We start from the raw sequence: 24,751 nt of genomic DNA on the forward strand, positions 1-24,751 counted from the left end.
GATGAAAATACAGTATATTAGGAAAAAACTGACTTTTTTCAACTCTAACAAGCTTGAAATTCAGTATTTTGTATGACCACCTTTAGTCTTCAGCAAAGCCTGACCTTTCTCAGCCAATATTTCTTGTACTATAGTTTCTTTAAGAAGTCTTCAGGAATAGCTCTCCAAGCTCTTTAAAAGACATTCAAGGTTCTTCTTGGCTGTTTTTCCACATTCTCTGTCAAGATGATCTCACACTCTTTCAATACCTTTGAGTTCCAGGCTGTGGGAAGGCCAATCCTTAACACATGAGCCAAGGTTTTAAAAAAGTTGTGGTTCATTACCATCACCAGGACCAAGGTGTGAAATCTCTGCCGCACCACAGCCTACTACCATTTAAGCTATTGAGGTCACCTGAGTCAAGGTGTGAGTGGGGGTTGAAAATGCCTGGAAAAGGATAGCCCCAAGGGGACAGCCCTAAATACCTGTGACTATGATCCAAAGAAGCTTCTTGGATGAGAGGCAAAATGTCTTCACGTACCTAAAGAAGTCCATCTGCCTTGTTTTGAAACACGCTGGGCTACCATGGCCTGGATGACACCAAGCTAATGGAAACTACTGAATCTCAAAGTTTTCTTGGGAGATAATACAAGATGATTGTAATCAAAGAATAGATTACTCAGTGAAATAGTCAGTTTTGTGTTTTTAATAGTTAGGGAGGTGTTTCATGTTAGGAGAATCTACATATCTAAATTAAATTTCTATAGATTGATGCATAATCTGTTCAATTCCTGAACATGAACATATTTGATAATTATCCTGAACAACAGAATCTGAACAGCCACTGCAGCACCATTGATAGTCTGACTTTTAAACGATTCACATGTACAGAGACATGCTGATGACAGGGTAAGAGGCATGAAGCTTAATATCAGCCCATATATGTCAGTCTGGTTCCGGCCTGCCAGGACTGCCCATTACTGTGAGATGTGTAATTGTCCACGGCCTCAGTCAGCCACACACACACGCACACATAGACCAACTACAACAACAACATAATCAATAGCACTATTTGTTCATTCTGCACAGTGCTGATGTTGTGAGGACAGTCAATAATGTCGCTGATGGGAACGTGGATGGTTACACTCGTGACGCTTTGTCGATGCTCGTATATTCTTCTTTTAGGATGGAGTGCAATTAAAATAAAAATGCATGTGTTGTTGTTGTCATAACATGTAGCTGTTTATAGATCCGTCCTGGTACTCGATGTTTGAAACTGATGAAATGTATTATTGAGCTTGCATGATTTCCAGAAATAGAAGCTGGAGTGTGATTGGCTCTGTGTTCAGTTTGTTGTGGAGAGCTGATATTACCTGACCATGTTTCCCCGAAAAGATAAGCAATGTTGCTGGCACAGGATTCATTAGCAGCTCTTCCTGAAACATAAAAACAAACAAACAAACAACAAAACTATGATTCCCAAACAAGAATCACTGTTAAAATGAGGCTTTCTATAGGGAAAAGCTGTGGAGTGACTCCCAAGAGGTTCATTCTGTTCATCTGGACGTAGCGTTTTTCAATTGGAGAAATGTTCTCACTTTCAGCAAAATATGCTCAGCAAACAATTTATCAGAAGGTTGCCATGAATGGGTGCAGGAGCCCAACCAACTAAAAAGGAGTGCTAGGAAGTCCAAAGAGCAACAGTTCTTGAGGATTTAGAAGGTCTCAACAGGTGAAATCATTGGTCTGTATAGTCTAAAGAGCTTGAAGAAAAGCGACTGGACTTCTTTAATCTTTGTGAAGGCGTTTCACCTCTCATCCGAGAGGCTTCTTCAGTTCTAAAGTTTCAGTTCTTTTGTTTAGTATCTTCACGAAACTCAAAGAAGTCCAGTCAACCTTCTTTCCAAGCTCACTGATCCCTGTGTTATAGTATGTACGGCTGGTAAATAGCATAGACCACAAGCTTATTGTAGTGGCTGACTAGTAATGGAACAGTTAACCGATGATAACTGAGAGGTGGCAAAGTGATAGTTTAAATGTAGTTCACCTGACAGGACAATGGGGGCACATTGGATGAAGAAAAATAAATAAAAATGCTGCAACCAGTATTTTAAGACCATGACACTTATGATACCTGTGCGTCAGAGTTGGGAAATTAAAGAGAGCTTGAACATGTGATAGACTAATCAAGAGCTACTGTATGAGGGACACTGCCAGACTTTGATAGATGATCATGTAGCCAGTTGTAGCTCCCTAGGGGTTTTGGATTTAACGGATTCACTAGTGTAGGCCGGCACAAGAGCTGTTTTACAGCTCAGCAGCTGGATCACTGTTTCGCTCTTTAATCGAGGATCAGTATTTACTGTCACAAAGGTGATGGCTACCGATTGCACAAAAGCCTTTCGATTCCCAGTGCTGCAACGGTGTGCGTCGCATGGTGCGCCCTTTGTTTCGTTTATGTGTTGTTGTTGATTTTTTTGCCTTCTGCAGTGCGATTCACAGAAGCAGTCCAAGTTTGTTTGTTATTCTGCTCGCACACACACACACACACACACACACACACACACACACAGACAGAGAGAGAGTGTCTTGGGATAAAAGCCATATCAACGAATCGCATTAACATTTTCTTTCACCATTTATTAATTCACCAAATACAGTGAAAATGGCATCATAATATACAATGACTCATTCTTAGAATGTCATGACATTTTTGTTGCTTTTTTGCTTCATAAAACGATGTTTCATTATTGAAAATATTAAGGTTTCATGCACAACAAACCATATCCAGTTTCTTTAAAATAATGGTACAAAATGAACAAAAAAAATCAAAAAAAGAAAAGAAAAAGAAAAACAGAACAAAACAAAAACGGTAATGTCCAAAAATCGATCATATAACAACATGTTATTTGAGGATACTCGTAAACAGTGCAATATACTCTAAAACTGCCATTTTCTAACAAATTCATCAACGAAGCTCAAGTCACAGTATACGATTTCTTAATAATAGTTTAACATTGATGTGTGCAAAAACCCCAGACACATTCAGTTAGTCTTTAAAAAATGTGCGACATCTGATATAGAATGAGACCAGTCCAACTCCCCCCAAAAAGTCCTCGCTTTGCCTCTCTGAAGGCCAGTCTCATTCTGTATATCCTCTCCGTAATACAAATATTCCTGTTGATGAATTCTAAGACGATAGACTAGCATATAATTTAAATAACAAATATTTAGATATAAAAATACAAATATGACTTTCGTTAAAAAGAAGCGTGCCAGGGTAAGAGTGGTGGCACCTGCGTTGGCACCGGAGTGAAAGTTCATGCAAATAGATGGAGAGAATCTTTAAAGTCATCGAAGACGAAACACAAATATTTGCAAAATCTAAACAACCAAATTATAGAGAGCAAATGTTTTTTCCCATCAATTTCATGACTGTTATTTAAAACATTACTATAATGTCCGTGTTCCTGCTGGCCTCTGTAGATATCTGAGCATTTGGAAATGCAAAGAAAAGATTAATTTTTAAAGAGATATGTGCAGGTGTAAATCGGCTACATGAAGGTGTCAGCCTGCACCTTTCACCACTGATGGGTGATGCAAGAAGAAGAATGTAGCCTTGTTTTTTTCAATTAATCTGCAGCCTATTGTTGTTTAAGTGCCAAAACAGAAAATATTCACATTGCACCCTCCTATATATATCTATATATGTATTTATATATATATTTGTTTGTTTGTTTTCTTACATACAACGTGTCTCCTCTATTTAGCAGACTGTAGAGTTTTGGTTGGTCTGTTTTCAAAAAGCATTAGCAGCAACAGGAATGCATTGGACCGGTGCTGAAAGGACAGCTCCCTTGAATGCACCGTCGCCGATTGAATCAACAAAGCAGAGCCTAAAGGAGGGAGGGAAGGTATTGGAGGGGGGGAGGGGGATGTCTCGGAGCTTAGCCTACCTACTGTACAACTTATTGAAATGGGGCTGGGATTTAGCTTCAGCCTCTAGTTGCAGTATTTTTGATGCTTACAGCGCTTTAGGGGGGGGGAAAGGAGGAAAAAATAGAGATGGTCGTGAATTAATGACAAGTTCATCCATCATTAAAGTCAGCAGAGGTTGAGATACAGAGCGGGGCCCGCCATCTCAACATCCTGCTGCGCAGCTGTAGTTAAAATCGGGATTCGTTTGGAGAATTGCCAGCAATCCCATGATAAATCTTGGTCTTTTATTTTTTTCCTCCCCAGAGTCTCTCTGTCTCTCTCTTTCTCTCTCTCATCTTATTCTTCCTTCCTCTTCCATTCATCTCTTCTCTTCAGCCTTCTCCGTTCCCTTTTCTCTGCCTCTTTTTTCCTCTCCATTTCATTTCATCACCCCATCCTCGCTTCGTGCCGTCGTGATTTTTTTCCTCCCCGCACAATCCTCGAACATGCACAGCCGACAAGTGCTTCAAATCGGTGATCAAAATTAAAAAAGTCTGCAAGGCATCGGTCACGTTTAAACGCCGGGCGAAGACTTGTCTGTCATCCCCTTCAGGACTTCATCTATTCGGTCGTCCTCGATGACCACTGTGGAGGAGAAAAAGAGGAAGAGGTTGTTTACTCAGAGCCACAATCAGAAGTCACGATTTATTTTGGGGGGTATTGCGCACTAAATAAAAGTAAGTTTGGGCAAATGTGGCCCTTGTGCGCTTGCACGGTGAATTATTATTACTATCGCAAATCCCCAATCCCCGCACACACGCACTCGGTGAAAACAACTCATTCTCGAGCCATTTCTTTATTATTATTATTAATATTATTTAATCCCTTCGTTTAAACCCTACACTTGAGTCGATTGCATCACGGGGTGTGTCCTTGCATGAATATTATCGCTGGTGCGTGAATGTAAACAGTCTGGATGTCGTTCACGACCAGTGACACTTGTGAGAAAAACAACAACTGCGGTGCATTTTGCATCGAGCTGCTGGTAATCACGGAAGATTCTGGAAACGACAGTAATGTGGGAACTTAATTCCAAAGTCACTTAAAGCGCCATTCATACAACTAGCTCATTTTTGCGCAGCGTATATAATTCTGCCATTCTTTGTAAATGTCAAGCGTCTGAATTCGTTTTTACCTCTTTTGGCTCTGCCGATCTGCCCGAGCTTTGGGGGTCTTTTTGCCTGCGACGCTGCGAAAAAGGCGCTTGTGTCCTGCAGTCCGCAGCTAAAGGACATCTGGCTGACCTCGCTGTCCGCCCCGTAGCCGCTCATTTTCCCCTCGTTGTATGGCAGCACCTCAGACATCGTGGAACGACAGTGAAGAAGGGTCACCAGCTTCGGGAAGTTCTTTAATTTTTAAATCAAGCAAAAAAAGTTGTTGAAATTCTTCCCCGGTGGTGCCAGTACAGTTCCGTCTGAGAGCGCCGTCTCCTGCTGCGATCCTCGGTCTGCGTGGATGAGGGGAGCCGGTGCGTGAGGTCCGGGTGCTTTTGTGGTCTCTCTGTGGTCTCTGGATGTGTTGCAGCGGCAGCAGAGGAACCGAGCGTGACTGTGTGTGCGTATCTGTGTGTGCGTGTGAGAAAGAGAGAGAGATGTGTTCGCCTGTGTTGCTGGCTGATGTCTGGCGAGGGAAGTGGGAGATCCCGGGATCATAAAGGAAACCCAGGCAGAACGGTGAAGTCATCCATCCGGGTTTGAAGCTGCGAGAGTGTGGCTGTGTGTAAATGCGTGGGGACTCCGAGGGGTAGAGGAGCAAGACTGACATCAACAGGCGAGAGACGAAACTGCTAGATACTGACACAGCCTCGTGAGGCTTCGAGAAGTGGACTTTTCCTAAGGATGTCTATTCATCCTGTAGACTCAGGAAAGCGCTTAATGTGGCACGTTATAGTCTGCATTTCCCTTCCATAGGTTACCTTTTTTATTGTTCTGCTTTTCGAAGGGGAATAAGTACTTTTTAATTTCAATTAATTTTATTTGTATGTACTTTATTAGTATAACCGTTTTATGTTTATTTATTTGGCAGGAACGATGGACAATGTATACCCTGTGCCAGATGCAGCTAGAAGATGTAAGATTTAGCTGGGTGGAGGCTTGCAATGCAATGTTCGACTGACAAAAATAAAATAATAAAAAACACTTTTTATACATAAAAACTTTAATAGAAATGACCCCCCCCCCCTTTTTTTTTTTGTTAGTGCTAACAGTAACAGTTTTTATTCCATTCAAAATTCAGACTTTTCCACAAACTTGAGGGATGTTTGCTTCTTTTTACTACTCTCTGCCAACAAAATGAAATGAAGGTGTTACCCAGCAGATGCTCTCCAGATGCTGTTGGATGGTGGATAAAAATCTGACTGAACTTTTCTTTATTCAGAATTTCATCAGTTTTGACAAGATCCCCAAGACCACTGGCTACAAATGGAAAATGCAGCCCTAAACCATGACAGCACCTTCACCGTGTTTTACAGAAGGCTAAAGACACGCACTGTTTAACTTCTGGACTTTCTTTGTGCCACTGATGTGATGATTTGTGATGATTTCAACCAAAAAGTTCAAATTAGGATTCATCACTCCATAAGATCTGTTGCCAGTGAATTTCAGTCCAGTTCTTGTGTAATTTGTCATACCTGTCATGGTCCGGGTGAGTACGGGGTTTTTCCACTCTGCTGGGCTCCACCTTCAAGCAGAGACTCCAATCAGCTTCCACACCTGGTTCCAATCAAGTCACCAGCATATAAGACCAGCATTCACAACAGACCTCTGCCAGATCTTCTGCTAACTCACGTTAGTGCTAGGCCGCCAAGCCCTTGTGAGAGCCCTACTGCTTTTCTCCTCACCGTGTTTTCTTTGTCATAGGACCCACCTGGCAGTCGCACTTCCCAAGCTAAACTACTCACATCTCCACCTGGACGCTGGTTCTGTCATCTGGTTGCTTCCTTTCCATCATTGGACTACACCTGCCTGCCTCCCTGCCAAGTCCCTCACTCCAAGTATATTCTGGATCCTCTCTGGACACTCCTCACCCGGAAACCCTTGGACACCCCCTCCTCACATGACACTTTACCCTGCGTAAGCCCTAACCACCATAGTCTAATCCTTCAGCTGTGTTTCACTAGACTGCCACTGACTACTTGTCTCCTCTCATTATAGTGACTGCGTACCTCCATCCAAGCCGTGTCTGCATTTGAGTCCACACCCACAGCCTGGCCATCTCGGCCCTAACAATACCTCAGTCTTTTCTCCTTGCTTCCCTCCCTCATATACTGTTTATCTGCTTTGGTCCTCAGCATGAGTCAGTGTTCAGTGGCTTAACAAATAGAACAACATCCTTTGAAAGTGTTTAGCTACAAGCGCTGGACTGAAAATGAGTGAAAAAGTAACCAATTTTCTAAGAAAAACTTTGAAAGACTGTCACAAAGCTTAGAGAAGTAAGTCTGTCTTCTTGGAAGTGAAACAAGTGCTAACCATACATTGCTTTATTCTGTGCACTTACCTCACATCCATGGCTAATCTACCACCTAGTCTAACATGCATGTATTTGTACAGTTGGAGGGAGCCGACATACCCAAAAGAAATCCATACAGACACAAGGAGAACATACAAATGCCACACAGAAAACCCAAGCCAGGGATCAAACCAGGAAACGTCTCACTGCACCACTGTGGCGTCCAAGCTTACACAACCCTGTACTCCCAGGCAGTCTCTCATCCAAGCATCAACCAGTCTCGACCCTGCTCAGTGTCCAAGATCAGATCAGAGATCAGGCATGCTCAGGATGCTGTGATCATAAACCAATTATTCCACTGTGCTTTATTCTACTGCAATAATTTATCTGCTGTGCTAGGACACATTGGCAACTGTGCTAAACTTGGTCTGTACAATCATACGGTTTTAAATATATCTAAATTACAGTGAGAGCGCTCTAACAGCTCCGGGCACAGGTCTCAAAAACTAGAACAAGCCAATTAGATTATGGCGAATTACACTGGACCACTATTTTTCATTGTCTGAGCATATTGACGACATCATTAGAAAAGTCACAGCTGTGGCCAGAAAATTAATTTTTTTGTGTCACTTTGTGAGTTATGAGAAATGTCGCGGTGCTCCAACAGCCTGTGTTTAGTTCAGTACAGGGCAGACGTAGTGTTAGGACATCTCAGCAGCAACACTGAAATGTTCTTTTTTTGTGGAACTTAACTATTGTTTACTCAGTTTATTAATACGGCAATAATGTCAGGTCAGTTTCGATCAAATACATACAAATGTCACATGTTTGTCAAAGAAATTTGCAGATAATTTTTGGTTTAATCTATTTTAAAAGCTGTAGTAATAAGATCTGTATAACCTTACACCTACAGAAAAGATTTTCCACTTTCCCACACTGCCTTCTCCGAGCCAATCAGCCCCCATCTTGCCTACTTTAAATCTCAGCACTCCTCTGTCATTCTGCCTTTCAGACTCTCATTGGTGCAAGCCACCTGCTCCCCACATCTGCCTCACCCCGGTCACTCAGAGCCCCATCCAAGCCTCCATCTTGGTCCAGTCCTAATTCCTGTCACCCCTCTGCTCTGACGGGCCATTGGAGTATAATCACGTTCAGTTCTTCCAAATAACCTCGCCTGATTGAACTGGCAGTTTGCCAGGAGAAAATAAAAGAATGACTCAATTCAGCACCATGGACAGAGACAATATAGTTTAACATTTAAAAAAGGTTTTAAATAGCGTTATTGTTTTTCCCTGCTGCATATGCTACGCCTCTCTGTCCTCAGAGCATATGGTATCTTAGAGAGAGCTACAACAGTGATCTGACAGAAGGATTATTTTTGCACCAAACCTGTTTCAGCAACTCGGGCCAGCTGACCTATCTATAAAGAGCCAATAACCTTTCATCTTTTTTAGCAGCCTGTCTGCATAACTGACCAGTTTGAGGTGCCAGCTGACAGTCTTGAGGTGAGTGGTGCTGGCGAGGCACCTTTGGGGATAAGACGTGGAATGACCACAGAGTGAAAATTACCTCAGAGCGTCTGGCAGGACCACATAACCACGTGCAAAATATATTACTGAGCTCTGAGAACATTTCTTTATACTAATGAAACGTGCAGCCAAGCTCTTTGGAGCCAGATTCAATCCAAACAGTCGTCTTTCACTGATGGCAAAAAAAGCTGATGGGAAAAAGTTGCAAGTGACCGAGAAGACATACAGTGCAGCATGTATATCTGCAAGTAATTATCCTCAAATATGTGATTGTGATTTTTCTCTCGCGCTCTGTGAATAAGGACGTGAATCAGAGATCATAAATCTGCCGCTCAGTCGCGATGTAATTCCTCAGGGATGACTCACAAAACTCCTCCTGCCCAATAAACTGCAGCCTCCAGCTGTCAACAGGCAGAGTTGTTGATTCACGGGTTCAAGCGAGGGCCAGGGATTTCACATGATGTCATCCGTTGGCGACAGATTTGGAGGGAAAATCTGGCCTGCTAACCCACATAGTACCAGGTGATGCTTCATGTTCTCAATTTAGGGCAGGAACATGCATATGTTTTACAAACTGTCACGCTTCCCTTTATTGCTTTCCCCCCTTATTGATGCACTGCCTTGTACGCACCATTAAACCCTTCTCAGTTATGTGCAGAAATTCTTCATTTGAATTGTCTCCGTTTAACGCAATTGATGTTTGTCCGTGGTGTGATGTCTCCTCCCCCTGCCCCGTTCTTTCCGTCTTCTCAGGCTTGTTAGGAGGCAGCGGTTGTCAATGACTTGGCTCACTCAGTCAGTCTCATCTCTGACAAGTGTGCCCACCCTTAAGAAGCACTGCTCCAAATTACAAATGAATCACCTTGCTGAGTCACTCACCCCCTCCCCATCTTTCCTCTTGAGGAGACCGAGCTCTGCTGAACTTGCACACACACACACACACACACACACACACACACACACACACACACACACACACACACACACACACACAGTTTGTTCACTAGGAACACTAGCTGAGGAAAAACAGCAATAACAAGCCTAGAGCTGAGAGCCAGGATCAATTCAGCCCTTAGGATTTGTGTTTGTGTGCGTGTGTGTGTGTGTGTGTGTGTACTCGCGTCCTAGCTGGGGACAAATTGTTCCCATCATGTAAAGCACTACATTTAAGGTGTAAGACTTTGTGTGAGGTCAGGATGGACAACAGCTGTGATCTTTATGAGCTTTAGAGTAGATTAAAATAAAAGAAATAATATAAGTCAATGAAAGTGAAGTGATGGAAATATGACTGCCTGCATGTGTGTGAGGGAGCAGGTGCATCTTTCAGGAAAGCTTAAAATGTAGCTTCGAGGACCAGCAGAAAGAAAAGCCATACACACACCATCTGCACTTGCTGACCGAAGGAAAGCGCTGCGTGTCTCTGCACTCCTCATCATGAAGATTAATGCTGTTTGTTTTCCTGCATAAATATGCTCCAGTAGATTGCAGGAACATTGGCAGGGCTCCTGCCCTTGGATCAGCGAGTACACAGCTGAAACAGAAAGGTTCACAGCTGTCGAGTGCAGCACGCTGGAGCCACAGATGCCACGCTGCACTGCTTGCCGCCACCACACCTCATCTACATCAGAGGTGAAAGCTTAATCACAAGTCTATGTTTTGTGTTGTTTAGTACTGTGTGTTGTTTCATAATCATTACTTCATCTAATGTTGACTGTGTGCCCCCTTACTAATCTAGCACACTCTTACTACTCTCAACAACGTCATTTCTGATCTTAACAGTTTTAAAATTATTTTCATGTTCAAGAAAACAGTTTGAGATGATTTGAGCTTTGTGATGTGGTGTGTTATCCTGCTGGATGCAGTCATTAGAAGATGGGTACACTGTGGTCATAACGAGATGAACGTGGCCAGCACCGATACTACGATTAAATGATGCTCAGCTGGAACTAAGGGGCCCAAAGCGTACTAAGAAAATATTCCCCCAAACATTACACACATTACATCACCGCTAGCATCCTCAACCTTTGATACAAGGCAGGTATAATGCTTTCATGTTGTTTACGCCAAATTCTGACCCTGCCATCCAAATTTAGCAGCAGAAAGTGAGACTATCAGGAGATCTTTTCCAGTCTTGTGGTGAGCCTATGTGAATAGTAGCCTCAGTTTCCAGTTCTTAGCTGACAGGCGCGCCACCTGGTGTGTGGTCTTCTCACGCTGTAGCCGATCTGCATTAAGTGTGAAAATTATGTTGTGCGCTCAGAGATGCTCCTCTTCTCAGTTGGTTGTGTGGGAAAATTCCAGTAGTTCAGCATTTTTCTTCCCATTCTGATGCTCAGTTTGAACTTCACCAGGTCATCTTGACCATGTCTACATACCTAAATGCATTTAGTTCCTGCCATGTGATTGGCTGGTTGCATTAACAAGCAGCTGATCATGTGACAGAACAGTAAATGGCTTTATAATGTTTAATTTGCTGCGGTATTTATATTCGATTGTACTGTAATGACCAGCAGGACACTCACAGAAATATTTATTAAACCTGAGGAAAATGCAACTACAAAGTTAGCATAAAAAACCCCAAAGAAAATGGGAATGCAGTACTTTACTCTTATGTGAGTGAGTTCGGTAAAACCAGTGTTAAATACCCTAACTCTTTAATCTTTGGACTGAAGGAAGAACAACACTCGGTGTTTAATGCTCAATCAACAATCTCTTTATTCCATAGAACACTTTGAGCATTACGTCCGGATGGGAGATTTGCACAGGAGGGTGTCCGGCAAAATCTTGCAGTGTCTGACCGTTTCTCACATTCTTATAGCTTTGGCCCCCCTCCAAACTAAGGATTCACATTCTTGACCTTGACTTCCTGTGCAGTATAGTTGTTCTTTCTACAATCAGAAAAGCAAGGCCATGATTCTCTGCAATCAATCAGGAGTAGAATGCAACTTAAAACTATATAATGGTTTCACAATCTTTAATCAGAGGTATAATGTGGCCTATAGCCGTATAATGATTCAACAACTCTTTGATTAGAAGTATAATGTAGCATAAGATAGTGTAATAATCTCACACCACACAGCAAAGTTACACTTTATCCATATCTGTTTTATCAGAGAAGATCAAATGATCTCACTTCAGCTATTTGTTTTTGCTGCAAAATAAGATTGTCAAACATAATGTATCCATAAGACAGTCAGTCTACTATCAGTCTTGATATTGTCTTAAATTGAATGAGGTCAAGTTGGAAATTACATGCATTCTGTTTCTGATAATGTAGCAATCAACTTTGATTAATCATTGAAAACTGCATATCGGTTGATGTCTACAGAGACAGAAATTAACTTGACTCAGTTTTATATTAGGAGGACGCTTTGTCAAGCTGAGTGTTCAGTGTTGGATGTTTTTTGACTGAGTTGATTTATTTAAAAATTTTCAGATGTTATCTCAGGCTGCTGGTGCATGAGATGAGCCCCCTTGTTCATAGTATTCTTAGAGTACTTAATGCATTTTAATCTATATCACTATATCGCTGGGCAAAATATCATGACACTTTTTTTACCCCTCTAAAAACCAGTGTAATCCTCTCAAACTAAAACTTTAAAGTAAACCAGTGTTTTCTATCGGCCCAGTTTGTATTTTCCTATGATACCATCCCTGTCCTCCTCTTCTCAGGGAGAGAGCACTCGGTTTGTTGATGTGAGGAGAAGTTTCGCAGTCACACTACTGTCAGAAAATAGGTCACTTATCCCACGTTTCACTGCATGCCCAAAGCAGATGGGTGACAGCAGTAATTGGCATCAGGGACTACAGCATGCTGTGGTGGCTCTCTCTCTCTCCTGAGATACTGCATCTCTACCGTTCCCCTGCTGTCTGTTGGAGTGTCTGTTAAAATCTCGCTGGCACCACTAAAACAGAAATATTTTTTTAAAAAAACAGCCCCCAACCCTACCTGTTCTTATGTGAAGCACGGCCACATAAGGTCATAGTGTATTGGGATTTTTAAAGATCTATCAAAACTTTGGTCTTCAGAGCTGGAGGTTTGCCATTTTACACTCTACTGTGCTAAATGCAGCACTTGTCTCCATCTGCTGCGATCTGAACGCTTTCTGAGAGAAATCCAAAGCATTTCATTGTACAAACGAAGGATGAATGTGAACCACAAAGAAAACCCAACACTGGTATGTTGCATACCACAAACTGCAAGGCTGGTGCTGTATTACCTTGTAAGGTTCTTCACTGTAAATCAAACACAAACACTAATGAATGAACCGAAGATTTGACATGAAGGTGTTAGATGAGAAGTCAGGTGGACACTCTGAGTGAACTCATTACATCTGCTCCTAGGTGGGAGACACATCTGAGCTCCAAATTTGAAGGCAGCTGTGAAGACATTTCCCTCAAGACCACGTATGTCAACTTCATTTGGCTGGATCGTCTGCCCTCTGTGAAAGTCTGAACCAAATTTGACAGAAATCCATTTTTATAGTAAAATAATTTTGGCCTGTAGTGGATCAACAGGACAGATGATTGTTTGATTATATATATTCATGATAGCTGAGATAATGCTGAAAAGGGTTTCACTTGCCTGAACCACCTCCATGTACCACCCTCACCATCGCCACCAACCGACATTAACACCCATGAAGAAGAGCCAATTAGAGAACAATAATATCATCTAAATTGTTTGTCAGCTATCAGAATGGATTAAACAGGATCTTGCAGTGTACAATAATTGCATTTGACTTGGAAAGCCTCTACTAAAATCAGTGTCTCGGGCAGCACCTCAAATGAAGAAAGAGTGACACCTAGTGGTCAAAGCAATGACTGGAAATTAAAAAAAATGATGACTTGTATTGACAGGTGGGTGAGCTCTGCACAACTTGCAGCAAATGAAATTATTTTCATACTATAAATGACAGTTTTCGTATCAACAATTTTGCTCTGAAGTCTTGCTATCCTCTGTTAAACAGATCAGATGTCATTTTTTCTCCCATGCCCTGAGAGGTTGCAGTAATAGTCTGGTCCTGTTGAACCACAGCTGCCATTCTGCTGAGAGATCTTTTTATTTGTCCAGCTTATGACCACTGAAGAAGATTTATTGGATCCACCTGCCCCGTTTCTTCTTTGACCTGAGCCTGATGCTGCACTTTTCATCTTGTACATGCCATCTTCCACCTCAAACACACACACTAGTTAACATTTGTCTTTCTGTGGCAATGCTTGGGGAAAAAGCAAAAGGTTGGAGGTGGCGTGTCACAGACACTGCTGGTTAGGGGTGACAGAAGTAGTGTGCTTGATGACTCACTATATGAGAGTCTTTTCAGACACCAGGTGCTGTAAAAAAGCATTTATGTTTTTAAAAAACCCAACATGAACCCTACCTAGGGCAGGGCAATATGGCCAAAAATATATATCATGATATACATTTGATAATTTGCAATAACGATATAATTGACATTAGACAAAATACTTTACAACTCCACAACTTTATTAGTGCAAAAATCCCATCGAGGTATTTTCACTTAAACAAGCAGCTGTTTTTTTATGTGCATTAAAGCTATATAAAAATTTAACAGTGCTAATTCCTTGCTGACAGTTTAACCAAAAGGCATTTCCAGTGGAAACTGGCGGACTTATCCTGAGCATAACCATGTATAATATCCATTCGCACCAGAACCTCTCACCATAATATCCTATAATTGGACACAGTTGTAGCATGATGACTGGCAGGGGGAGATCTCACCCTGTGTTTTTCTGCCTGTGGTAGAGGTGGAACCAGATCAAGTGGCGCCGATTCTTGAACAGCCTCAAGTCAGAGCTGGATTGACCTTCTGTCACCAGGTACTGATGAGCCCGCTGTGGAGAAACATCACTGATGATGTTCATGAATTCCAACCTGACTCTGGTAACCTTAAAACAGTACAGAAAAAATGTCACAATAATAATGTTATGCTGTTATTATTATAATAATAAGATAAACCAGGCGTCGGCAACCCTGGGCACGCGTGGCACAACTGGCACGCGAAAGGTTAACTGATGGCACTACCATAGCTAGACTGGCCATCCGTCAGCTACCAGTCCCAGAGACCACATATCAATGGCTTCATTAAAAGCAATTTACAGCAAAACCTCTGGGGTCGTGTCTGTCTGGTAGAGAGTAGAATTCAAAAGGGCCAGAGCCTCAATTTAAGAAATATCACTTGACATCTGCAGCATTCATTCTGCTGTGGCTAGTGTGCTGCTCCAGTCTGTTACGGGGGTGGGGGGCATCATCAGAAACAAGGACGCAAGGAAAGGGGACAAACTAGTGAGGAAAGCTGGCTCCACAAATGAAGCCGCCACACACGCACACACGCACACACGCGCGCACACGCGCACAGGACTCAGATCAACACACGATCTGCTCTACGATCTGTGCCACAGTTAATCTCACTGCAGTGCTAATTTGAAAACTCTCACATATTTGGACAATCTATAATCTTCTATAACAAAAACATACAAGTGTTCATTGAAGTAAACACACAGAGCAGTAGTGGATTTTTTTAAATGTGTTCTCTTTATTTTAATTTGTTGCTAACTGCAAGGTTTTTATTTGTAGTTTTTGTAGTAGGAAGCACTACAAAAACTACAAACAAGAAAATTGCAGTTAACAAATGCAGTGCTCTCCACTATGTGAACCCATCACCTGAATTTTTAGATTTTTCAGTTCAAGCCAATTAAATCAAATCCAAAAATTCAACCCCAACAATCAAGTGACCCCCTATGAGCAAGCACTAAGCAACGATGGAAAGGAAAAACTCCCTTTTAACAGGAAGAAACCTTTGACAGAACCTGGCTCAGGGAGGGGCAAGTCTTCTGCCATGACTGGTTGGGGGGGTGAGGGGCAAAATAAAATTGAACATAAAGGAGAGCACAGCATATTTATAACAAGTTGGTGGACCGTGGCTGGAAAACATTATTACTGTTTTTAATAAGTACCTGGTCCACATCCACAATTACAGTAGGGCTGAAGTAGATAATAGCATGATCCCACAGAGAACAGCGGGACATTCACTTCAGCCGAAAAGCTTTGAGATGGACCAGCAAGCTGCAGGAACAACAATGGCCACTATGGCAAAACCTAAACCTGCTTGAAGTAGGTGTTTGGCACCACCATGATACCATGAACCATGGGTCTTAACCTCCTCAGGTTCAGGAGCATTTCTAGTTATTACATTATCTGCCAGTTCCACTTTTGGCTGATGATTTTCCAAAGTTTTGCTGAGTTCTGCAATCTCTTCTCTAATACTTTCATACCCTCTTTTGAGTTCTGTGTTTTCTTCCCTAATATTTTCGTACAGTCCTCTGAGTTCTGCATTCTCTTCTCTAATACTTTCGTACCCTCTTTTGAGTTCTGTGTTTTCTTTCCTAATATTTTTGTACCGTCTTCTGAGTTTTGCAATCTTTTTCCTAAAACCTGTGTGCTCTTTGCAAACCTCCATCACAACTTCCTGACCCTGCAGCCTGAGTGATTCAATTTCACTATCGCTATTAGAAGATAAATTATTTAATGACTCCATTTCCTAAAACGTTTAAAACAAAGAGTCAAAAGTTAAATACCTTCTCTGAGTTATTTAAATGCAGAAGTATTAGCTTTGTTAAAAACAACTGGCTTTCTGAAAATGCTCCAATGTAAACTGTTAAAGTGTTAAAGGAGCTCCTCTATTTAAAGACTTTTCGACTGTGACATCACTGTGACATCACAATGATCCTTTGAGAAGTTCAAAGGTTCAATGGAGCGCTGGGGATCATCCCGCGCATGCTCAGATCATACACAATGACATCAGAGGAGCGCTGGGGATCATCCCGCGCATGCTCAGATCATACACAATGACATCAGAGGAGCGCTGGGGATCATTCCGCGCATGCTCAGAACCGTTCTCACCTCCGTACGGGCGGGTACATGGACGAGGCAGACGCTTGCTGACTGGTGATGATGGCGGAGGACGAGAGTCCTGAAAAAAAGACAGGATGTCAGAACTGCAGCACACAGGCTGTGTCCCTATTCAGGGTCTGCACGCTTGAAGTACGCGCGCTACGCGTACTACAAGTACGAGAAGTGCGGAAGTGAGAGGCTTGTGAAATGGGACGGTATACGCTTCGTCGCGCTGTTCAGGTTGCCTAGCAACCATGATACTAACCGCGAGACACGTTACATACAGCATTGTATGACAGAAATGAAGGAGAAAAATGTTTTGTTAGTCATTCATTTTTATCATGACATCACTTTGATTAGTTGCGTATCTGAGGCTGAGACCATGGGACTGTAAAACATGATTGTTGGGCTTCATTTCTGTGCTGAACAGTCATTTAAGATTAGTTAGTAAATAACAATTAGTTAGTGTTGTTCATGAGACTAAAATCATCTCACTGTGGTAATGTAAATATCATATGGCCAATATTATAGTATTGCCAGATTATTTATATATATATATATATATATATATATATATATATATATATATATATATATATATATATATATATAGGCCACTCGCCTAGCTTGGGAGTCACCGCACCTAGTGCTCCGATTACCACGGGGACCACCGTTACCTTCACCCTCCACATCCTCTCGAGCTCTTCTCTGAGCCCTTGGTATTTCTCCAGCTTCTTGTGTTCCTTCTTCCTGATATTGCTGTCATTCGGAACCGCTACATCCATCACTACGGCCGTCTTCTTCTGTTTGTCTACCACCACTATGTCCGGTTGGTTAGCCACCACCATTTTGTCCGTCTGTATCTGGAAGTCCCACAGGATCTTAGCTCAGTCATTCTCCACCACCCTTGGGGGCATCTCCCATTTTGACCTCGGGACTTCCAGGTTATACTCGGCACAGATGTTCCTGTACACTATGCCGGCCACTTGGTTATGGCGTTCCATGTATGCCTTGCCTGCTAGCATCTTGCACCCTGCTGTTATGTGCTGGATTGTCTCTGGGGCATCTTTACACAGCCTGCACCTGGGGTCTTGCCTGGTGTGATAGACCCCAGCCTCTATGGATCTTGTACTCAAAGCTTGTTCTTGTGCTGCCATGATTAGTGCCTCTGTGCTGTCTTTCAGTCCAGCTTTGTCCAGCCACTGGTAGGATTTCTGGATATCAGCCACCTCCTCTATCTGCCGGTGGTACATACCATGCAGGGGCCTGTCCTTCCATGATGGTTCCTCGTCTCCCTCCTCATATATGTATATGTATATATATATATATATATATATATATATATATATATATATATATATATATATATATATATATATATATATATATATATATATATATATATATATAGTGGGTGTATATAGTGTATATACATATATCACTGACCACTGACTTTCAGCTTGTTGTGTTTGTGGATATATGACTGACTTTAATTATTAAACATTCGCACATAAATAAGTGACGTCATATTCAGTACTTTTGACAGTTCACTCTTCGGCCGCTCCATCTTATTAGGGAAATTCCATATACATAAATGTAATTTCAAAACTCAGCCCCATCATTTAATTTGTTTTTGATTGAAATTGAATATTACTTAAACTTTCTTAAATTAACTTCCAATAAAAAAGGTTTATCATTGATTGAAATTCATTCAGAAATGTTTAACGAATGAGCTGTCACAACTTTCAAGTACAAAGTTGTTATGAAGTCTGTCACATCCCCCCGCTTTTTTTCTTTTTTCTCCTTTATTTATTTATCGTTCTTATTTCATTGTACTGTATATTGTTACTCTTATTTGCCTTGTATGTCTACTGTACAAACTGAACTGGAATGACTGACTGTTCGCTTTATAAGTTCAATAAAGTTTGGGGGGAAAAAAACAAAAAACCTCTTCAGCCGCTTCCTTCTGCCGTATTTTGCGGCAAAATTATCCACACCCACCGCCGTGCTATGAATTGTGGGATATATGTACGGTGGCCCCTAGAGACAAAGCACGTACAAACTCCAAAACACTTGCAAACTCCAAAACACGTACAAACTCCAAAACACGTACAAACTCCAAAACACTTGCAAACTCCAAAACACGTACAAACTCCAAAACACTTGCAAATTCCAAAACACTTGCAAACTAAAAAACACATGCAAACTCCAAAACACGTACAAACTCCAAAACACTTGCAAAATCCAAAACACATGCAAACTCCAAAACACATGCAAACCCCAAAACACTTGCCAACTCCAAAACACATGCAAACTCCAAAACACATGCAAACTCCAAAACACATGCAAACCCCAAAACACTTGCCAACTCAAAAACTATGGAACGCCAGGACTGCCATAATGAATTAATTAAATACACCATTAAATAATTAATTAAATGTGTCAATAATTAATTAAAATGTGAAATACATAAATAATTAATTAAATGTGTCAATAATTAATTAATTACATGTGTCATAACTATTTATTTAATTAATTAATTCCAATTTTAATTAATTATTGCCACATTTAATTAATTATTTAATGGTGTATTTAATTAATTCATTATGGCAGTCCTGGCGTTCCATACCCATCTGGTCTGTCCATGTTACACAGATGCTCCCACAGTGCTCCACTACAGGTCACTCCCCCGGATGTGTTACATTCTTCTCTTGGCAATGTTTGCTTTTCCTCTCATAAGTCTATAAATACCAAAATAAGATCTCTCTTTCAGGATGCAATGGTCTCTGTTCCATCAGCCATGTTTTATTGGGCCAATTTTGTAACAGATATTGAATGGAAAAAAGTTTGGACTTTACCACAAAGGTTTTTCTTGACAAACAAAATTAAAGAGATTTCTTTTAAGTTGATTCATAAGTTTTACCCTACCAAACAATATTTGTCCAAATTTATGGCTTAAATAAATGTAAATTGTACCTTCTGTCAAGAGCAACCTGAAACAGTTTCTCATCTGTTTTGGTCATGTAAATTTACGTGTAAATTCTGGAAGGATTTCCAGAATACTGACTTTGTTCTCCCTAATCTTCAACTGTACTATAAGGATGTTATCTTTGGCTATTATAATTTTAAAGACAAGGACAATGATGCTTTCTTTTTTATAAATTTGGTTTTATTTTTGGCAAAATTTCATATACACAAAAGCAAAGTCCTTGGCAGAAAGCCTGAACTTCTTGTATTAAAAATGGAACTTGCACAATATATAAGGACAATCTCCTCATCAAAAAACACTAAGGCTCTCAAGACTGTTAACATCTGTAACCGATTGAAACTGCTAACTTGATTTTGGCTCTTGCAAACTTTTGTTTATTTATGTTCCCCTTAATTTATTTTATTTTTTGTACTCACTTTTGTCTCACTGTCCTTGTCACTCTTTCTGTTCCTCATTGTACTACCACAATGTCATCTTTTATGTGATCCCTGTTTTACTTGACTGTATGTCTATAATGTGATAAATAAAGTTTAAAAAAAAAAAAAAGGCTGCAAACCCCAAATCCGGTCATTGGCACTTCCTGGCTTGTGTAGTTACTAGGTAACAAAAGCTCAACACTGCCCCTAGCGTCCTGGAGCACTTCCGTTGTGTTTTTGAGTTTGCATGTGTTTTTGAGTTTGCATGTGTTTTTGAGTTTGCAAGTGTTTTGGATTTTGCAAGTGTTTTGGATTTTGCAAGTGTTTTGGAGTTTGCAAGTGTTTTGGAGTTTGCATGTGTTTTTGAGTTTGCATGTGTTTTTGAGTTTGCAAGTGTTTTGGATTTTGCAAGTGTTTTGGAGTTTGCAAGTGTTTTGGAGTTTGCATGTGTTTTTGAGTTTGCAAGTGTTTTGGATTTTGCAAGTGTTTTGGATTTTGCAAGTGTTTTGGAGTTTGCAAGTGTTTTGGAGTTTGCAAGTGTTTTGGAGTTTGCACGTGCTTTGGAGTTTGTACGTGCTTTGTCTCTAGGGGCCACCGTATATATGGGACCACGAAGTGTTTTTTTTTTTTTTTTTTTTTTTTTTTTAAATACTTTAATTAAATTTATGCACATATTACAATCTCTCGTTGGGAGACAACATTTGTGCAACAACATCTTGAAAAGGTTGAATAAGAAATCAAACAAAAAAAACAAAACAAACAAAAAAAACAAAACAAAAAAAAACAAAAAAAAACACATATATACATATACATAAATATATGAAGGCCATTTTTATGACATATAACAGTTTCCTTTCTGCGAACACTTTAACATACATGTGGCTTACTTAGTACACCAAAAACACAATCATTAAAAGGATAGAGATTGAGTCCCATTGTCGCATATCAAAGCAGCCTCTTTACATGAATCCCTCAGTAATTCTAAAGATGACAAAAAAGATTTTAATTCAATTTTCAATACAGTTAGGGAAGGTCTTTTACTTTTCCATTTGCATTTGTGTATGTGGTATTTGCCCATAATTTGGGACCACGAAGTGTGCATCGGACTTTGTCACTACCCGATCCGTACCGGAAACCCGATCGGTACCCCGCATGCGCGAAAGGTGTCTACTTCCGGTCGAAGCATTTTACGATAGTTACATGTCAGAGTATCTGTTAAGATGTTAAGAATAACAAGTATCTCTTAAAATGTTTCCGATAATGAAACATTTAATATAATGTAGACAAAAACAAAAACAAAAAAAAGATAGTGACAGATCGGAACTCCCGATCCTTACTGCGCATGTGCAAAGTCGGGCCGTACAAATCGGGTCTACCCGATCCGTACCGCGCATGTGCAGGGGTTTTCTTCTTCTTCTATTCGTTTAATGGCAGTTTACTCCCCAGTGTAAGAGTATACCGCCACCTGGTGACTGAGCGAATGAACCCTATTGTAAACTGAATTAGCGTCATTACAAACGTGTGTTGAATTTGATTTAGTGATAGTCGAATGTGTTTATGCTTGTCTGTTTGGAGAGGATTGTTGGAATAGTTATGATGATGTCCGCTATCACTGTCAATTGCCAGTAAACACTTCATCTGGCTGCTGAATCTTCACGTGACATATTACAAAGTCTGTATTATTAACTCTGTCATTAGGCACCATTCTTCTTATTTTATGGCGCTGTTGTTCAATCGGGGGACGCTCTCTGTTGAGGAGAAAAGCAAAAATTTGTTGCGGATACAGATTATCCATTGTTTAAATGTCCTGGTAGTCAAAAAGGAGGCAGAGCTGTTGAGAAATGCTAAGAGCTAACTGGGCGCTAACCGTGTCATTCAAATATATTGAATGTCGCAATGTTGGCAAAGAGAGGAAGTGACGTAAGATTTGCGCATGCGGGGTACCGATCGGGTTTCCGGTACGGATCGGGTAGCGACAGACTTGTCAATACCCGATCCGTACCGGAAACCCGAATTTTCAGAAATGTGAAATATTCTGAAACCTCTTTGTCAACATCATCATCCGAAGCCTCTCTCTCTTCCAAAACCAATTGGATGGCCCTCGCAGCAGATAATCTTTTGCCATCTTGATCAGTTGTGATAAAGAACCACACTGGCAAAGTCTTATTTATAGTATTATGCCGCTAATTTGCAGGTGGGACAGGGTATGAGAGAATAAAATTTGGATCCGAGGCCGAGGGCACCCCACCCCCGAAGTGGCCCGAGCGAGCCCCAGGCTCCAGGCCCCGATAAGCAGCCACCAAGGAGTGAGCCGATGTGTACCTGGACGCCCATCCCCGGACACAAAGAACCACCAACGCACCGATGTCTGAGGGCGTCTGCCACTGGCAGGGGAAGTGGTGGGGGGAGATAGGCCTCCATACCTTGGAGGGCCTGAGATGTCCCCAGAGAGGTGGCGTCTGCTCTCATATGCAATTACTTAACACTCACCCAACGTGGAGACAGACATAAAGAGACACTGTACACACAATCACACTCCCCAAGCGTACTCCATACCCCAGGTCTAGGCACCCAGACCCAGGTGGTGTTACCCTTTTCCCTGGGGTGGGGAGAAGCAGACCGCCCCAACTCCGCAGCAGCAGGGAGGCCCCACATTCCAGACCCCAGTCGGACGGCCAACTCCTCCTCCTAGCACCCCCGCTCGAGCAGGCCGCAGAGAACGGGGGTGTGAGAAGACTCCAAACCTCCCTCCACCCGCTCATATGTAGTGTAGTGTTGGTGTATGTGTGTTCTAAGGTGCATTTAAAACCCAGGAGGGCATGGAGCTACCTGCCAGAGAGCAGCAGGTAAGCGCATAGCCCCTCCTGATAGCCCTCAATGTCTACGTGTATTTAAAATTGAGAGGTGGGCAACGGTGCCAGGGGTGAGGTGTACACCCTGATGGTAATTTGGAGTCCGTGTAGCGTGCCCACCCCCAAGATCCTATATGAATGTGAATGTCTAAGTTGTGAGATAAAATTGAGGCACAGGCAGCCAGAAGGGGACAGAGGGGGGGGATGCCTCCCCTGCACCCTGGTGATACCCCAAGGCCCTGCATGTGTGGGTGATTGTGGTGGAGCGGGAAGAGGGAGGCAGCTGGAGGTGGGGAGGGAAGGAAGGGAGGGGCAAGTGACCCCTCCCTGGGGCCAGCTCCCCCACTGACCCCAGTAGGCACCCCCATACTCTGCAACCCGCCAGGGAAAGGGGGCCCAGGCCCATCCGGACCGGGGCCCAGTACAGCAGCACCACCTGGCCCCACAGAGCCCGGGACAGCCCACCCGACCCCACCACACAGAAAAAAGCACCCACCCCGTCATCCAGTCATTTTCCAGACTACACGAGACAATAGACGCCCAGGCTGAGATCTTCCTCCACCTCTCCTGTATCTCCCCCGCCTGCAGAGTGAGTTCCTGAAGAGAGGAGAGCTCCTGCTCCTTCTGCATTTTTAAATAAAACATTTTCTTAGTAATCTATCTGAGACAATAACCAGGGCCAGACCGTTTCTGACACCTCCATCATTTTTATTGTGCAACAACATGATCTGATCTATGATCTGTGCCCCAGTTAATCTCATGCAGTGCTAATTCGAAAACTCTCACATATTTGGACAATCTTCTATAACAAAAACATACAAGTTTTCATTGAAGTAAACACACAGAGCATTTTTCCCCCATGCCCTGAGAGATTGCAGTAATAATCTGGTCCTGTTGAACCACAGCTGCCATCTGCTGAGAGAGCTTTGTATTTGTCCAGCTTATGACCACTGAAGAAGATTTATGGGATCCACCTGCCCGGTTTCTTCTTTGACCTGAGCCTGATGCTGCACTTTTCATCTTGCACATGCCGTCTTCCACCTCAAACACACACTAGTTAACATTTGTCTTTCTGTGGCAATGCTTGGGAAAAAAGCAAAAGGTTGGAGGTGGCGTGTCACAGCCACTGCTGGTTAGGGGTGACAGAAATAGTGTGCTTGATAATTCACTATATGCGAGTCTTTTCAGACACCAGGTGCTGTAAAAAAGCATTTGTGTTTTTAGAAAACCCAACATGAACCCCTACCATCTTTAGAGTTCTGTGAAATGTGTGCCTGTTCGGGCCAAGACAAAACTACTTTCCTGATGTTTAAGATGAACAGGTGGTCACCAAGTCTTTACAGTCACAGGGCGCATGCGCACGCGCACGCAGCGACCGGCAGTGAGTGAGAGCTTGGCATCCTAAGTTTGGCATCCTAAGTTTTTAAGTTTTTACCATTTCTTTTCGGTTCTATTGCTGGCATGTGTTTTGGTTGAAAGAAGTGACAGTTTTCTTACAAAGTGACACACGCTCCACAACAGTGAGAACGTCATGGATTCTTTCTTCTTCATTGTGGTTGGATTTCTACTGTGCTGGCTTGTTTCCAATGAGGTGGGTGAGGCCGTGAGTCAGCTGAGGATTGTTTACTGTTACAACTTAACTTACC

General features: G+C 42.0%; 1 protein-coding gene across 1 annotated transcript; it reads right to left on the bottom strand.

Moving 5' to 3' along the window:
- Positions 1 to 2,598: 2,598 nt before the first annotated feature.
- camk2n2a (calcium/calmodulin-dependent protein kinase II inhibitor 2a) lies at positions 2,599 to 5,397 on the bottom strand. The gene is made up of 2 exons (XM_086272648.1): positions 5,093 to 5,397; positions 2,599 to 4,542 (listed from the first exon to the last, which is right to left on the bottom strand). The coding sequence occupies exons 1-2, from the start codon at positions 5,259 to 5,261 to the stop codon at positions 4,472 to 4,474; spliced, it is 240 nt and encodes a 79-aa protein (XP_086128774.1). The 5' UTR covers positions 5,262 to 5,397; the 3' UTR covers positions 2,599 to 4,471.
- Between the last annotated feature and the right edge of the window lie 19,354 nt (positions 5,398 to 24,751).

This window comes from Aulonocara sp. 'chitande type north' Nkhata Bay, linkage group LG18 (assembly GCF_057382095.1).
Source record: "Aulonocara sp. 'chitande type north' Nkhata Bay isolate Kocher_YH1m ecotype deep benthic linkage group LG18, A_spYH_male_GT1.1, whole genome shotgun sequence".
In the NCBI taxonomy this organism is placed as follows: domain Eukaryota; kingdom Metazoa; phylum Chordata; class Actinopteri; order Cichliformes; family Cichlidae; genus Aulonocara; species Aulonocara sp. 'chitande type north' Nkhata Bay.

What these genes read in the sequence shown, in the direction of transcription:
- camk2n2a (XM_086272648.1), bottom strand. Translation starts at nt 5,261, where the DNA reads ATGTCTGAGGTGCTGCCATACAACGAGGGGAAAATGAGCGGCTACGGG. An exon ending in GATCGGCAGAGCCAAAAGAG is followed by an intron (nt 4,543 to 5,092) that starts GTAAAAACGAAT and finishes TCTCCTCCACAG; the next exon opens with TGGTCATCGAGGACGACCGA.